Consider the following 18,794-nt stretch of genomic DNA (forward strand, 5'->3'; position numbering starts at 1 on the left):
TAAAAATCGGTAATCGGGGAAAATCGGTCGAGCTACGGATTTAGGATTAATTGAAAATCGGGATCAATCGGTTGGATTAATTGGAATAAAAATCGGATGTATTATAATATTAAATTATATTTAATATATTATTATGATTATATTAGTTATTTATTAACAAATATATATTTATTATATCACAATTTCTATAATCATTCATATTTAAATTAATATAGTATTTTAATTTTAATAAATAATTATACATACTGCAATAAAGAAAAATTCGTAAAAATAAATCGGATTTCAAAGATCGAATCGGTCTGATACTTTATATAAGATTAATCGGGGATTAATCGGGGATTTTTAGAACATTGCATATAAGTACTTCAATTTTCAATCGTTAATTTCGTATAAATCATGTATGCTTATTTAGCATAGAAATACTGTTATACGAAATATACATAAAATAAGTATATATATATAATAAAGTAAATTAACAAACAAATATTTAATTTTTCTACGGCACATTTCCGGCCAGCATTTTTTTCCCAAACGCCAGAGCACAACAATTTCCAACTGAGTGTTCACTAATAGTCTAATTCCGTATTACCGTGGACCGTTGTTTTTGGGTTAAACGCTGTCTAAACTTTGACAATAAAATAATTCGGATCGGGTCTCTTTGAATCCACCCAATCTCGAAGCATGAGCAACAACTAAAAACGGTGGTCTTTCACAATCATCCACCATCCTCTACAGCCTACAACAACAACAATAAACAGCAGTTGTAGTAAAATACACATATTTTTAATATTGACTTCTTGTTGTGTGCGAAAATATAACAAACAAAAACAATCCATTAAATTAAGCAACACACAGCACATCAATTCTCCGTTCATTATTTTTTTTTACGACTTATAACCTTACAAATGAGTATCCATTCTCGTACGAGAATGAGAACCTTAGGCTCGTAAAGTTTGAGGCTGAACACCGATTAATTGTAAACTTAAAGCAATATATTTCCTTCCTTTTTTGCTTTTTTAAAATTCAAAATCACGCGTTAAAACAAGCACCTACTGACCTAAATTCAGATCTGAAGCAAAATGAAGCTCTCGGCGTTACAGCTCAGCTACCTGAACCGCCGGAGCAACAGTTTCCGATCACCTCTAGATTCCGGCGACACTTCCGGCAAATCTCCGGCAGCGCTTTTCTGGTTAGCATTTCACGCTTTATGCTGCTTAATTAGCTTAATTCTCGGCTTTAGATTCTCGCGTCTTTTATTCTTGCTTCTATTCACCACTACTACTACTACAACTATTTACACTACGACGCCGTTTCGTAGAGCTGCTAGTTTAGTTACTGGTGGAGGTAGAGTGGTTGTTGATCGTGAAATTGCGGTGAATGAGACGGCGGTGAAGCGTAGTGGCGTTGTGGTTGGGCGCCACGGGATTCTGGTGCGGCCGTGGCCGCATCCGAATCCCGATGAGGTGATTAAGGCTCATAAGATGATTGAGAGAGTTCAGAAGGAGCAGAGAGCTCAGTACGGTGTGAAAACCCCTAGGGGAGTGATTGTGATTACGCCGACTTATGTTAGGACTTTTCAGGCTTTGCATCTTACTGGATTGATGCATTCGCTTATGAATGTTCCGTATGATCTGACGTGGATCGTTGTGGAAGCTGGTGGAGTTACGAATGAAACGGCTTCGTTGATTGCCAAGTCGGGGAAGAGGATTGTGCATATTGGATTTGAGGAGAAGATGAAGATTTTGTGGGAGGATCGGCATCGGATGGAGGCTAGGATGCGAATTCGTGGATTGAGGTATGTTTTATGTTGTTTTAGGTTTATGTTGTGATTAGTATTGAATTTTATGTTGTTTTGTTGATTTTTTGAATGATTTTTTTGTTAATGTAGGGTTGTTAGAGACGAGAAATTGGATGGGATTGTGATGTTTGCGGATGATAGTAATATGCACAGTATGGAGCTTTTTGACGAGATCCAAACTGTGAAAGGGATTGGAGCTGTTTCTGTTGGTATACTTGCCCATGGGGGTAACTCGGATGTAGAACTTGATGGAGTTCAGAAGACAGTGAGAGATAATAAATCGAGATTGCCAATTCAGGGTCCGGCGTGTAATACTTCGGAACAGTTAGCTGGTTGGCATACTTTTGATTCATTGCCACACGCCAGGAAGAGTGCTAAGTTAATTGGTGATAAGGCAGTTGTGCTTCCCAGGAAGATGGAATGGTCTGGGTTTGTATTGAATTCTAGGTTGCTATGGGAAGAAGCAGAGGATAAGCCAGAATGGGTTAAGGATTTGCGCAGTGTTGTTATGGGTGAATTTGATGTTGAGAGCCCGCTGTCTATATTGAAAGATTCTTCAGTAGTGGAGCCTCTTGGAAGTTGTGGCCGGAAGGTTATGATTTGGTGGCTTCGTGTTGAAGCACGTGCTGATAGCAAATTCCCATCCGGGTTAGTCCTTTACACTTTTTTGTGTTAATAATGTCTCCCTATAAATGCTGATCCTATAAATTATAAGTAAATATTTTAGTTGTACAAAGAATCTTAAACTGTGCCTTCTGGCGTGACGCCTAAGCACTAAGCAGTGCTTATTATCCCTTCTTGGCCAAGGTAGAAAGTTGTTGCTAGGCTTGCCAGCACAATTGCAAACTCACCCCCACCATCCAAATTAGCTATGAAGGCCACCCTAATTTTAGGCAAATCAATAGAAACACTCCTCATGTGTAGACGTGTAGCTGTTAGCTCATCTATTACTAGAACTCGTAAAAGATGAGTACTTGCTGCACTTGATGAGTATTTGTTCATTTAGCTCATTTTTTTGTTCCTTCGAGATGACAGGAGCACAAGCCACAAGTTGCCTATTCATTTGAATGGCCTTTTACTTATGAATATCGGATGGCCTTTCTAATACCCTCTTTCAGTAGGACAAATTTCCATTGTATTGCTAGCTAAATTCCTATGTTCCCATTCAGTAAATTCCACAAGTCACAGCAGCTTTTACTATCTTTCTCTGACATGGCCTTCATATTAAATTATACTTGACATTGTCGGTCTTGATGACGAGATGATAAGGGTGTTAAAGGTGGAGACTGGACTCTAGAGACAGAAATATTGTGAAATGTGCTCCCTTCATGAGGGCATTTTAAGGGTTGACACCTACACTGTTATTGTTATTGATCTAGAGCAGTTTACTGTTCTTCGAGATCACAAAGAATCAAAGACTTTGTAAGAGCTAGTGCCTGCGATCATGAACTGTAATCCTTTGGAAAGGAATTGATTACCTTGTACTGTAGGCTAAGATTTTCCCAAGATAATCTAGCAGACTAGCACGATGAGTGAGATGAGATGATGAGAAGAGACTCTGATTGTGAAGGGATGGATAGGCTAGGTCTTAATTAAAGACTTGCAGATGATATGGACAACTATGGATGGCGTTGACATAATAAAATGGTAGCTGGTAAATATGGATAACTGAATCGAAACTTACATTTCCTAGTATCTGGACAAGAAACAGTTTGCAATACTGGAATTTGTTTCTTTGAAAAATTTCTTTATCGTGAATGCAATCACAAATTTGGCTGACCACAATATTTTAGTTGGCAGGAAGAGTTTTACTGTTTTAGTGATTGCACTATTTAAATTGCTGTTTCGTCAATTGTTCTCTCTCGCACATTGCATTAGGGGTGGAAAAGAATTAGTGTATGGTACATAGGTGGTTTTCCGAAATGAGAAATTCAATGCAAATTTTCAAGTGTTAATTTTATGTGTTTTAGCTGAGTATAAACCTTCTTTGTTATTCAGGTGGATTATTGACCCTCCACTGGAAGTTACTGTCCCAGCAAAACGAACACCATGGCCTGATGCTACTCCAGAGTTGCTTTCTAATGAAAACTTGACCAACACTCAGGAGAGCACTGAGAAGCGTGCAACAAAAACACGAACACCCAGATCAAAACACAATTCTCGGAAGAGAAAACACGAGGCACGAAGTGTTGACAAACACATTTCTACAAACAACACAGGCAAGAAGTAGAGTAACTCCTATTGCTATATGGTTTTTAAGAACTGTATGTTGTGTGCATCTGCAAATGTGAGCAGCCACCACCTCAACAACTTCAGAAGTTCATCATTGTCGCGGGAAAGTAAATAGAAGATATATTATAGGTGGGTTGAAAGATCCTGCATTTTGGTTTTTATACTTTACCACAGCCTATTTTGTTTTTGGTAAAAAAGTCTTTCATATGTTGGGGTTTTTCTTTAAAAATCTGTTGTACATGGGATAGTTATATGTCAAACCAGCTCCCATTATTTCCTCTGGCATGATACAATGATCCGGAGGTTTATTTTATTTTATTTTTATTATTTTAAACATCACAATCCGTAATAGGAACCACAGGTCTGTGTTTATTCTTTGAATTACTTGAAAAACAGGACAAGTGCATACATTTTAAATTGAATATGTTGGTTGAGAGCTGTGTGGCCGGCTTGAAGGGTAAAACTATGATGCTTGATCAATCTGTTGTGGAAATTATCTATTTGCCGTAAAATTAAAAAATTAATCGGGAGCATGAAATGTCTCTAATTTGCGGCTATGCTGTCCGGATGTTTTTATAATTTGTGCATTCTTCTGTATACAGATTAAAACCTAGTTGGAAAGTGATTATTTATGCTTTAATTGCCTTGTCTGAGGGTGAGAACTGAGTAGTGATGATTTTCTGCCATTATGAAGTTGTGATTGTGAATATCGTCCCCGTGGAGAAATCTCTTTCGTAACTTGTAAGTACAAATAGTAAGATTAGCAAAATAAATAATTTCACACTCCGTCTTACAATACTATACAGTATTACTTTATCTTCTTAAATGTCCGATAGGTAAGGAATTAAAATGCTTTCATAAGATACTTAAATGTCCAACGGTGTCCTAGATTAAAATGCTTTCCCAATATACAATGGGAAGCTGGTTAAAGTTTTATTATGTTAAACAAGCCGTGAGTGATCAGGGGGAAAAACTAGGTTAGATATGAATTTAGAGAAAATTGCACTTTGCACCCTCTTATTTTGTTTCAAAAACAAATGTGTATCAATATTAGTGGAAACTCAGTTTGCACCCCTCAACTTCAACCTGCCAATTAGAAAGCACCCCTTCGACGGTTATTATTAAAAAAATAAGGGGTAGAATTGGAATTTCAGTAAAATATTAACTAAACTAATTTTTATTATTATTCATATTATATTAAAAATTGAATTTATTATTATAGCTATAAAATAATATCCTTTAAATTTTTTGAATAATATTATATAGTTGAGTTTTGAATTTTAGTAATATTATTAATGCCAAAAATTATATAATTCTACCAAAATTAAATTCAAAATAATTTTTTTATATATTTTATATATATATAATTTAATGTAATTATTTCATTTTAAAGTCTTTGACGTCGTTATGATTTTAAAGTGCATTTAATGAAAATATTCTGATCAATATTAATATTTAATATACAAGAAATCATTTTTATAAATATTTTAACTTATTTTTTAAATTCCAACTAAAATTTATTTACATTTTAAAATAAAGTTTCATTTTTACCCCTTATTATTTTAATTATAATCTGCAAAAGGGTGCATACTGAATTAGTAAGTTGAAGTTGAGGGTTGCAAATTGTATTTCCGAAAGTTCTGGTACAAAATTGTTTTTTCAACTTTATTTGAGGGTGCAAAGTGCATTTATCTCATGAATTTAAGATTATAAAAAAAGTTAATTAAAAGTTAATTATGTTAAAAATCAACAGGGGTCTGTTTCGATCCATCCATTATATACATTACGGTATACGTTCTGGGACAATACCTGACAACGGTTTGTCAGAGAGTTTTTGTATAATAAATAACTTTTTAGCACTTTTTAGCCCTTGGATCAATTATTTAACAGTTGTGAATAAAAAATAGCTATAGGAACCCCATCTAATCAACTCTTGTTGCCGAATCGAGGGGTGGTCCGGAGAAATTATCTTTTTGTCCATGTTCACGGACCGCAAACATTATTTGTGGTAAAAACCTGAAATAAATTTCTATTTATTAAGTAAAAATGGATCCTTCCATTAACATCAAGTCTCAACCGCAGACAATATTCATGGCCCGTGATCATGGGCAAAAAGGTAAGTTCTCCGGAGCGCGGACATACACTTATAAATATGAATTTATTTCATATCTCAAGTGCAAACAATATTCGTGGTTCGTGAATAGGGATAAAAAGGTAATTTATACGGACCGCAGATAATGTCTGCGGTCTCTATAAATATTTTTTTAATCACTAATGTTGGATGATTGATTAAACTACTAAAAAATTGTTTGTTGTATAAGGATTCTCTCGTAAACTATTACGAGGGATCATCTCCTTGTACATTATGGTTCAACAAACTATTTTCTTCTATATTTAGAAGATTACTAATATACCTTTCGTGTAATATACATAATAAAAAAATGTTACACAAATATTTTTGTTGAGAATCGAAAACCTCAATGAAGTAACTTTCGTTTACAATTACAATTACTACGCTGCATGAAATTTTTATTACTACTAATTTAAAACTCATTATCTACATCTACAAATTTTTATGTAATACACACATATAATAATGTTGAGAATCGAACTCGTGAATTCAAGGTCAATTAAAATGATTATTATTTACATCCATAACCACTACACCACTTGTACTACGTACTTTTTATATTTCTCTAAAAATCATTGTAAACATTCACGAAAAACTCTGTATGTGTATTTTTTTAATATCATTTTAAAATTAGTTCAATCTAGAAAATCAAGCCATCTTGACTCCAGTTCGACTCGATAATATGAGACTCGACTCAGGTGAACTCATTATCAAGTTCGAGTTCAAACACATTTTCAGGCTCAATAAAAAAACTTGGATCGAGCCCCATTTTAAAAAACATATTTATGGGTGTAAAAACAAATTTATAAGAGTCAGAACTCGATTATTTTTGTAAAAACAAAATTTAAAAGCATATTTATGGGTTTTTTAATTCATGTCTCATCTGTAAACTATCTAAAAAAATTATTTTGCAAATTAACTTATCATTATTTTATAATACGTACTTTATTTATTATTATATTTGATAAAAAATTAAAATTAAATTATTTTTAATACGAAAGTATGATATATTCAATTGATATATAGATTTATTTTTTATTATATAATTTAATATATATATTTATTTAGTAGCAATTTTTATTTGCAAAATTCAAAACTGCAGTAGTTAAATGTTTACTCTTTTTTTAATTAAGAAATTTTGAAAAATTGAGAGGAAAATAGAAGTTTTAAAGAAGAAAATATGACATTATTATGAAACCAATATATATATATATATGATATCACAATTACTGTTTTGTATATATATTTATATCGTTTACTGTTTAAATTTATCTTTTGACCAAATCTTAGTCGATACGTTAATTAAGTGAATTTTTGATTTTTGACTTTTACATTCATATACTTTGTACAATTATAAAGTTCAATAATAATAAGGTAACATTGTAATATACGATATTGGTGTTAAATTAAAAATATAATTTTAAACTATTAATATAACAGGATATTTTTTATGAAATTGTTGAAGTTAAAACTCGAAAAATCTATAATAAACTAATAAACTTGAAAACTAAATAATAGCCCGATAATCTTGAAAACTCGTTATAAAATTCGATGAGCTTGAATATCGGTTTAAACACTCGATAAATTTGAAAACTCGGTTAAAACTCGTTCTCGACTGGTATGGTAAACAGGTCGAGTTCAAACACAAATTTTATACTCGATAATTTTTAGGCTCGACTCGAAAAAAAAAAGAATCTTGAACTCGAATTTGGTAAATTGGAACTCGGCTGGACCCGACTCGAATTAAAATGTTCACCTGCTTCTTATAGGTATGAATTTTTATTAATTTTTATATTATTAGTAATGTCCAAACTACCTACTTTGTACATGTCTTTTTATAATATTATGTAAAAAAAATATGTTTTATAACGTGAGATAATAGTTATGCGCGGTAAAACCCTATATAACCCATATTTAATAACCACAGCCCAAAATAACCATCAGCATTTCAAGTGGTCCAAAATAACCGCAAATACACAATTTACACTGGAATATTGTTATTCCTAGAAATCTAACAATGAGATTTACAGAAGGGGGGTTGAATGTAAATCTCAAAACTTTTTCAAGTTTTGAGCAGTTTATAAAGTTGTGTGTTCAAGAAGAACAAGTGTGTGAATTGCTTTAAGCTAATACAGACAGATATATATTCAAGCACAAATGTAAAGAACACAACAGACCTTAAAAACTTTTCTGGTGGATTTGTTGTTCCACCAGAGATGGTATATTAGAAAATCTGTGTTCAACAATGTTGATCACAGCTGCATCCTAGTACAAACTAGACGAATTTTCTCTCAAGATATTTCTTAACAGCTCTGGAAAAAATCTCTCTAATTACTAGCTTCTTCTTGGTTCATATATATTACCAAGTGTACAAGTGAAAAACAATATAAAATTACAATAGTAAAATAAGTTCTTCACTTGCTTCTTTTCCTGTTCACTCAAGTACTTTGTTGACTATTGCAACTTTGTACAAAAGAAGAACGGCTGCTTTTTCTGTTGATCCTGAAATTCGGCTACCACATCTCAGTTTTCTCTGTCAACCCACGTGCCTCTGCTTGTAGGTACAACTACCACTTATCAACGGCTGATTAGCAGAACATCCGTTGAAGCTTTCATCCGTTGATGACTTCATCCGTTGAAGGATGTTATCCGTTGAAGCTTTCATCCGTTGATGCTCTCATCCGTTGAAGGATGTTATCCGTTGAAGCTTTCATCCGTTGATGCTCTCATCCGTTGAAGGATGTTATCCGTTGAAGCTTTAGAGACATCCGTTGAAGCTTAGCTTCTCATCCGTTGAAGGTCTTTTAAGTCATCCGTTGATACCACTTCATTTATACAAAATTACAAGGCATGAAATATTTACAATTGGCCTTCCTATCTGCATATCATCTAGTAGTCAACATGACTCATAGTTTCTCTCAACTTCTAAGAATTACAATTTTAAATACAGAGACTGAAATATGCTACAATACTAGACTTATTTCTAAGTAAAGCTACACCATCAACGGATAGCCAAAGTGGTCTTATCCGTTGAGGCTACAGACACTAAATTTCTACTTAAGTGTTTTGTTAAACATATCATCAAACTAATGCACATATATTCCTAACAATCTCCCCCTATTTATGTCTATAAGAACTGTAGGCATAAATTCAGAGTTAACTTGATGATAACAAAACACTTAACAAATATTTGAATTGAAACTAAGTAGAAATATAAAAAGTGCTGCAAAAGTGTATGTACTAGGAGGTAATTGAAGATTTACAGTATTTCCAAGGGTGCTCCTCTAGCCTGAGCAAAACATCATTTTCTTCTTTGTTCCCTGGTTTTCTTTCCTAGCCCTTTGTCATTTCCCTCAATTTGGAGTTGGAGTTTTCTGAAGAATTCAGCTTCATCTTCATCACTGATATCCAACTTAGATTGCATTTCCTTGAGAGTTTCATTGCTGGCAATCTTGAGTTGGTCTTCAAGTCTGAAAAATCTTCTGACTCCTCTGTCATCTCTAAATTCCATCAACCAATGAGGTGATTTGTGAATTTTAGTTCCCCTTTCTTGTATGAGTAAGGTTCTGGGCAAAGCATTTGGTTCCCTCCAAGTCTTCCTTATGTTGGCAATCTTGTTGAGAATTTCAGTCTTGGCTGTTCTGGTAAAGCCAGAATCCTTTTTGATGGCTGAAAAGACTCTGATCAAGGTAGAGTAGCCTTCATTTAGAATCCTGTGGAGAGGCCATGTTCTTTCCCCAGCTCCTTTATATCTGAACACTAATCTTTCTGGTAACTGTCTGTAGGCAGCTATTCCCCTTACATCCTCCAGCTCATCCAGATAGAGTTCAATGTCTGAAATTTCTTTTATGTCACAGATGTGAACATAATCATCTTTAGAAATGGGTGACTTAGGTTTAGGTTTTTGTTTTTGAGTGAATTTCTTAGAGGTTGTGGGAGGTGTAGATTTTGGTTTTCTTTTCTGTTTCTTTGGTGGTGGAAGAGTGGTTAGAAAGGTAGGCAATGTGATGTTGTCCCAATCAATAGGTTCCTCTTTTGGAATGATTGGTTCACCATGGATATTTATAGAGGGATCAGTAACAAAAGGTTCAGGTATGGAAGGTAGTGGTTTAGATGTAGATTTGGTATCTTCAGGGTTATCTTCACTCCTTCTGTGTGCCTTGGCCTTTCTTCTGTTTCCCTTCTGCCATTCCTCTCTTTCCTCCATATTTTCACCAAATATGCTCCCAAGAACCTCATCTAAGTTAGCAATCTTTTCTTCACCCCTGACTTCAATTCCTTTCATTTCTTCAACTTGGCTTGACTTTAGCTGTTTTTCAAGCTTTGCTTGTGCTCTTTTGTCAGCCTTTAATTGCTTGGCTTCTTCTTTCTTAGCTATTGAGAATTTGGGATGTCCTTGCATCACACATATGCTCTTTCCCTCTCTAATGATAATAGCTCTATTTCTCCTTACAGCCTCATCCATGGACTTTTTGAGATAGGCAATACTCCTGCCTAAGATCTTGTTCTCATCATCTTTTGAAGGAGGAAAGTCCACTTCTTTTAAAGGATTCTTTGTTGAGTCCTTATTGGATCTTTCATTGGGCTTGAGGATTATAGCTTGTAGCTCTTTGGAAGAAGCTTCTCCATCCTTAAGACTCCCTACTGGCATGAGCTCCATGTTGATTGGTTCAATCTTTGTGCTAAATTTCACAGATGTTGATTTGTTTTGTGTAGAACCAAACACCAATTGCAACCTTTCATCAATTCTCCTCCATTGTTCTTTCATTTGTATTTCAGCTGCTGCTAGCTGAATCAAATCAATTCCATCAGATTTTCCCTTGATTTGAATGATTGGAGAGGTAGTGATGGCAGGAACTAGCACTTTAGATATCTGAATCTTTGTAGAGGGCTCTCCTTCCCCTTCCCTGTTATTCTCCCCCTTTTTGTTATCATCAAGGAGAGGGGTCAAGCCTTGTGCTTTTGCCAGCTGCATTAGGAGATTGGTTTGAGATTGTTGGTTGAGAAGAAGGGTGGCCACAGAATCTTCAATTCCTTGAACTCTGTCTTCCAACTTGGCCAGCCTTTGTTCAGTAACTGATTCCTTTTTCAATCTCGAAACCAAGTCCTGCAAAGTACCATAGGGCATGACTGAATCCAATTTTTCTGAAGTGAAGGATTTCAAGTCAGCAATATCTTTCCTGAGATCATTTAGACTCATATCTTGCTTTACTTTCTGCAACTTCATGAGATGCAGTGAGTCCAGGTGAGCTTGGAGGATAGCCTTGATATTTGCATTTGAAGTGTTCTGAATGGCCTGTTGAATAGTGATGATTTGTTTGACCAGGTGGACATTGAATTCACCTGTTCTATGCTCCTTAGTCAGGGCCCATTCAGGTAGATTAGAAATGGAACTAGGGTCTTCATCTCCCCCTATGTTCATGCTTCCATCAGAAGAAATAGAGTCATCATCATCAGAATTTACTCCAAATTCCTCAGATGGCTCACCAGCTGTAGAAGGCATCCTGTTAATAGCAGCTTTATCCCTTTGAAGAGATTCTGTTGAGTGCACTAGATGTAGTGTCCTCTCTGCCTCCTCATTGCCCTGAGCAGCCAACAGTTGATAGGCTGTCACAGGATGAGTAAAAGTGTCAGCATCCAAGGAAATGTTATCAATTACAGCTTTGTAATGTTGCTGAAATTGTCTTTCCTTTTCAGCATCATCCACAATCATTGACTCATGAGCAATGGCTGGTTCCACCCTTGTATCAACTGTACCTGCTTTTCTCTCTTTTTCTCTATGTTCTTGCATCAGGGGCTCCCCCTGGCTCACACATCTCACTCCCTCACCTTCACCTTCTAAGGTGGTACTCCACTCACTGACTTTTGCCATGCTGGAAGAAATAGCATGCATTTTTGTGCTCTCAATCTCTCCTTTTGCCTGGGAGCAACCCAGCCTCTCACTCAAATTTTCACTCCCTGCCCTCAATCCTAAAAGTGATTGCACAGTATTCATGTCTTCTACACTTGGAATCATTTCAGTTGTTTGTGTAGAGACTATCAACGGATGTGGAATATCCGTTGAAGTTGAAACTGTTGTTATCAACGGATAACTGCTGTTAAGCTTATCCGTTGAAGAGCAACCACTTGTCAACGGATGAGTGATATCCATTGAAGAAGGAAAAGAAGATGAAATTGAAAGTGATATAACTGTTGAATCTGTATAGATTGATTTGATATGTGTTGATACAGATCCTTCAATTATATCTGAAAGAATTTGCGGGTGATCCAACAAATCATCTAAAAGATGATGATCACCTGTATTTGAGTGGGGCTCCTCCCTGAGTTGTAAAGAGGGAGAATCAGGAATTGATGGGAATAGCATATCCACATCCAGAGATGGTGAAGAAGCATTTGGTGATTGATGTGTAGTTATTGTGAGAGAATGGGGCTGTGACTCCACATTTATTGGAGTCACATCAAACTGAGTTTGAGAAGGCACAGAGACAGATGGATGTTTCTGTGCAGTGTGTGCACCCTGTGTAGAAGATTGGGTTCTAGCCTTCTTTCTTCTAATAAAGGCTTTTGTAGGTGAGTGTTTGGCTTTAGTGTCCCTCCCTCTTTTGTTCTGTGTTCCTGGATGGGAACTCTTTTCAATAGTAACATCCTTTTGGGAGGATGCTACTAGGGATGTGCTAGAGACCTTTTCAACCACCACAGCTTTTTGAGAAACTGGGGCTTGGCTAGCTTGGGAAGCACTCAACTCTCCTTCCTTATCCTGGGGGTTTCTTTGATGTTCACCCCTCCCCTCACCACTCACACCCTGATCACTTCCCTCAGGGTTAATGGTTGTTGTTACAACTGTTGTCTTTTGAGAAACAACAGAGGTGGTTTTCTTTGTCTTGGATTTTGAAAGTTTGGATTTGGTGACTTTGGTAGAAATCTGTTGGGGCATTGACACAGATTTCATGGCCACACTAGAAGATAAAGAAATAGAGGGGTTGGAAGAAGTAGGAGTTGTAGAAGCAATTACCTCACCTACCTGGGGTGCATTCATGATTGGTAAATATACCAATTGCACACTGCTGTTAAGATCCATTCTCTTCAAGTCTGCAAGAACTCTTTTCTCTTGTGCCCAGCACTTGAGTTTATTATTCTCATTGATTATGACTAAACCTTCAGCAACATGGTTAGCCAATAACATAAAGAATCTAGCATAATAGATGTTATTAGGTCTATTAGCTTTGTTACCTAATCTAGTACCTAATTCTAGCATCACATAGTTGCTAAAGTTAAAGTACCTATCAGAAACAAGCATATAGAACATGTTAACAAGAGATGAAGTTATGGCATCAAAATTACTAATTTTCCCAGAGAAAACCTTTATGAAGGCATCCCCAAGAAAACTCCATTCTTTCCTAAGGCCTTTTCGTCTAATACCCCCTAAATTAGCAGAGTTAAGAGAGTAACCTATGGAATCTAACATGCTGGATACATCACTATCAGTGTGTGGTGTCATGGCATTGTTCTCAGGTAATTTAAAACATGCTTGTAAGTCATCACAGTTTATACAGTGATTTTTACCTTTGAGAGTGAAGGAGATAGTCATATCCATGGAGTTGAACTCAGCAGTTGTCCAAATCTCCTCAACTACTTCACAGAAAATCGTTGGGGCTTCCAGCATTGCATAGCTAAGTTTACAGTTTTTGATGAAGTCCATCATTTTGTGATAATCTGAGTGGGCTTCATTCTTCTCTACCAGAGCTATGAAATTATTCTTCTCGTAGATGAACCCAGATTGAGACATAATCTTCACGACTGGTGCCATTGTTGTGAGTAGAAATTGCAGAGAATAACTTGAGGGTTTTGCAGAGAGAAAATGGTAAATGCTTGAAATTCTAAGAAAGCGTAAAGTAATAATGAACAATCAGAAGGGCTTATATGCTTTCAAAAAAAAAAAAAAAATAAATAAAGGATTAATCAATAAATAGGTGTTAGTGAATTTCAGCCGTTTAAGAATAAACTGTAAGTATTCTAATAACTACCTTTAAAACCAATACATACAGATGTATGTATGGTATCAACGGTTAAGAAAATAGAATCAACGGCTGTGAAACACCTCAAACGTCTGATGTGACATTTCAACGGATAATGTAAATTGTCATCCGTTGAAAGGTACTTCAGCTTTATCCGTTGACGGATAAAAGTTCCAGAGATATACTTGTCTTTCAACGGATAATGAATATCCGTTGATAGAGCAATTTTGACTTTCAACGGATAGGGAACATCCGTTGATGGAATAAACTTTGTTAAAAGTCAAATTTGTTCTAGCAACTAATATATTTCAGGCTCCACATCAAATTGCAAAGAAGACATGAATTTTAAGAGTAATTAAGCATACCTAGCTCACTTACCAATCTTGTGAATGTTGATTCATCAAGTGGCTTGGTAAATATGTCAGCAATTTGTTGTTCACTTGGAACAAAATGTAGTTCTACTGTACCATTCATGACATGCTCCCTGATGAAGTGGTACTTAATATCAATGTGCTTGGTCCTTGAGTGCTGCACAGGATTCTCTGTTATGGCTATGGCACTTGTGTTGTCACAAAAGATAGGTACTCTATCAACATGAAGTCCATAATCAAGGAGTTGATTCCTCATCCATAACATTTGAGAACAGCAACTTCCAGCAGCAATGTATTCAGCCTCAGCTGTAGAAGTAGAGACTGAATTTTGCTTTTTGCTAAACCATGATACAAGCTTGTTTCCCAGGAATTGACAGGAGCCTGTTGTACTTTTCCTGTCTATTTTGCAACCTGCATAGTCTGCATCTGAATAACCAATTAGATTAAAGCCAGATTCTCTAGGATACCAAATTCCTAAATTTGGTGTACCCTTGAGATATCTGAAAATTCTCTTGATAGCAATTAAGTGAGACTCCCTAGGATCAGCTTGAAATCTCGCACACAGACATGTAGCAAACATTATATCTGGTCTGCTAGCAGTTAAATATAAAAGTGAACCAACCATGCCTCTATAACTTGTAATGTCCACAGACCTTTCAGTCTTATTTAATTCAAGTTTGGTGGCAGTGGCCATGGGAGTTTTTGCAGATGAACATTCCATTAAGTCAAACTTCTTTAAAAGATCATGAATATATTTAGTTTGACTAATGAAAATTCCATTACTAACTTGTTTAATTTGTAAACCAAGAAAATAGGTTAGTTCTCCCATTAGGCTCATTTCATAATTGCTTTGCATTAGCTTAGCAAACTTCTTACAAAGATTATTATCTTTAGAACCAAATATTATGTCATCTACATAAATTTGAACAAGTATACTAGAGCCATTAACATTTCTAAAGAAGAGAGTTTTATCAACAGTACCTCTAGTGAAGTGATTCTCCAAAAGAAATTTTGATAATGTTTCATACCAGGCTCTAGGTGCTTGCTTCAGTCCATAGAGTGCTTTCAACAGATAATACACATAGTCTGGAAAATTTGGATCTTCAAATCCTGGAGGTTGACTTACATAGACTTCTTCCTCTAATTTCCCATTTAGAAATGCACTCTTGACATCCATTTGATAGACTTTGAAATTGGCATGGGCTGCATAGGCTAGAAAGATTCTGATAGCTTCAAGTCTTGCAACAGGAGCATATGTCTCATCAAAATCTATTCCCTCTTGCTGAGAATAGCCTTTAGCAACCAATCTGGCTTTATTCCTTATGATAATGCCATTTTCATCCATCTTATTTCTGAATACCCATTTTGTATCAATAGGACTCTTGTTCTTTGGTTTGGGTACCAGCTTCCAAACTTGGTTTCTCTCAAATTGGTTTAGCTCTTCCTGCATAGCTAATATCCAATCTGGATCCAATAAGGCTTCTTCCACTTTCTTAGGTTCCTCCTGAGATAGAAAACTACTATACAGACATTCATCTTGAGTAGCTCTTCTTGTTTGCACTTTAGATGATGCATCACCAATGATCAGTTCAAAGGGATGATTCTTGGTCCATTTCCTTTGAGGTGGAAGATGAGCTCTAGATGAGGTGATCTCAGTATTGTCATGATGTGAGATAGAGTTTTGATTAGTTGAAACTCCCCCTGAGTTGTTGGTCCTTTGCAGGGAACTTGGAGTTCCATCAATTAATGATGTAAATTGATTATCAGTTGATGAGCTATGATCAACGGATGTTTCATTAAGTACTTCAACGGATGATGCACAATGTCTTTCAACGGATGCTGAATTTTGTGCATTATCCAGGAGCAAATTTTGTATTCCTTTTGAAGTGTCGTCTCCATCAATCTCTTCTTCACTATCATCACAATATATTTCAATATTGTCAAATTTGAGTCTCTCATAATGTTCCTCATCTGTTAGTCCATCAATCTTTTTATCATCAAACACAACATGCACAGATTCCATAACAATGTTGGTTCTTAGATTGTAGACCCTATAAGATTTTCCAGCTGAATAACCAACAAATATTCCTTCATCAGCCTTTGCATCAAACTTCCCTTTATGGTCAGATTGATTCCTTAGTATAAAACATTTACATCCAAAGACATGAAGAAAGTTTAGAGTTGGTTTTCTTTTCTTGAACAACTGATAAGGAGTCATGCCTTTAGCTTGATTGATCAGAGAAATATTTTGAGTGAAACAGGCACAATTAACAGCTTCAGCCCAAAAATATGTTGGTAACTTTGATTCTTCAAGCATTGTTCTGGCAGCCTCAATTAAAGATCTGTTCTTTCTTTCAACTACCCCATTTTGCTGAGGTGTTCTTGGAGCTGAGAACTCATGCATGATTCCATTTTCTTCACAGAACAGCCTTAATGTCAAATTCTTGAATTCAGTTCCATTGTCACTCCTGATGTTTCTTACTTTTAAGTCAGGATGATTATTGACTTGCCTGATGTGATTGATAATGATTTCACTTGCTTCATCCTTTGATCCAAGAAAATAGACCCATGTGAACTTTGAGAAATCATCTACAATCACTAAACAATATCTTTTTCTTGCTATTGACAATACATTGACTGGTCCAAACAAATCCATATGTAACAGCTGTAATGGTTCATCAATTGTTGTTTCAAGCTTCTTCTGAAATGATGCTTTCCTTTGTTTGCCTTTCTGACAAGCATCACACAGACCATCCCTTGAGAATTCAACAAGAGGAATTCCTCTTACTAAGTCCTTTTTGACTAGATCATTCATTGTCTTGAAATTCAAATGGGATAGCTTCTTGTGCCATAGCCAACTCTCAACTGAACTTGCTTTGCTGAAAAGACAAGTAATAGATTCTGCATCTGTAGAGTTGAAGTCAGCTAAGTACACATTTCCTTTTCTAACTCCAGTTAGAACCACTTTGTTGTCTTTCTTACTAGTGACAACACAGGCTTCAGAATTGAAGGAAACTGTATTCCCTCTATCACATAGTTGACTGATACTCAGTAAGTTGTGCTTGAGACCATCAACTAATGCAACTTCTTCAATGATGACATTCCTTGTTGAAATCAAGCCATATCCCATAGTAAACCCTTTGCTGTCATCTCCAAAGGTTATGCTGGGGCCAGCTCTCTCTTTAAACTCTGTGAGCAGGGAGAAATCTCCAGTCATGTGTCTTGAACAGCCACTGTCCAAGTACCATAGATTTCTTCTATTTTCCTGCACACCACAAAATCAATCAATTTGATTTTGGTACCCAAGTTTCCTTGGGTCCATTCTTGTTAGCCTTTCTCCTAGACTTCATTCCTCCTGCATCTTTAGACTTAGGTGAGTTTGAGTCAACCTTGGTCTTAGATGTGGTTGGTTGAGGTGTAGGGTTAGTCACAACATTATCCAGCACATTTATAGTATTATTAGGCATGGATTGTGCATACATGTTATTCCACATTGGCATATTGTATGGAAATTGAGGCATACTGAATGCAGCAAGATAAGAATTGTTAAAATATGGCATGTTTGCAAAATGTGCATAAGGATTTTGTTGAGACATAACAGGCAGAGCATGTAGAGGTGATACAGACATGTTAGGCATGGAAGAGGGTACAGTTATGGGAGATTTCTTAATAGATTTACAGTTAGCAGATAGATGATTAACACTACTACAATGCACACAGCTTTTTCTAGGAGCATACTTGTCAGGTGTGTAATTGTTATGTTTGTTAACTCCTACCTTCCCATTTCTGTTGGATTTCCTTTTGGATTCCTTTTTATCCTCAACCATCTTGAGCCTATTGTTTAACTGTTCTAAGGTCATGTGCCCTACATTCACCTTTCTGACATCTTTGGATGTGCTTGCTCCTTCTTTGACAAAGTTCTTTGAAGTTGAACCAAACTTTTTGTTGAGTTTCTTTAGATTTTCTCTTTTAGAAACATCTGCCTGTTTTAATTGAGGAACCTTCAACGGATGTTCCTTTTCTTCCTTCAACGGATAACTTTCATCATCAGTTGATTCCACATCCGTTGACAGTCCATCAATTAATTCCAGTTTCTTTTTATTTTTATCCCAGGCAGTTTCACAGAATGATTCAATTCCTTGGACTTTGGCAATTTGAGCACTTACATCCCTAGATGTTTTCCAGGCTTTAATCACCTCTTGCTCTTTCTCTAATTGATTGGAAAGTATTTCTACTTTCTTAATAGA

The 18,794-nt window shown here is 35.8% G+C and overlaps 1 protein-coding gene across 1 annotated transcript; it reads left to right on the forward strand.

Annotated features, from left to right (window-relative positions):
- Positions 1 to 696: 696 nt before the first annotated feature.
- On the forward strand, positions 697 to 4,364 carry LOC141662075 (beta-1,4-xylosyltransferase IRX14). Its single transcript, XM_074469129.1, has 3 exons — positions 697 to 1,795; positions 1,889 to 2,446; positions 3,797 to 4,364. The coding sequence occupies exons 1-3, from the start codon at positions 1,080 to 1,082 to the stop codon at positions 4,026 to 4,028; spliced, it is 1,506 nt and encodes a 501-aa protein (XP_074325230.1). The 5' UTR covers positions 697 to 1,079; the 3' UTR covers positions 4,029 to 4,364.
- The last annotated feature ends 14,430 nt before the right edge of the window (positions 4,365 to 18,794 follow it).

This window comes from Apium graveolens, chromosome 5 (genome assembly GCF_009905375.1).
Source record: "Apium graveolens cultivar Ventura chromosome 5, ASM990537v1, whole genome shotgun sequence".
Taxonomy (NCBI): Eukaryota; Viridiplantae; Streptophyta; class Magnoliopsida; order Apiales; family Apiaceae; genus Apium; species Apium graveolens.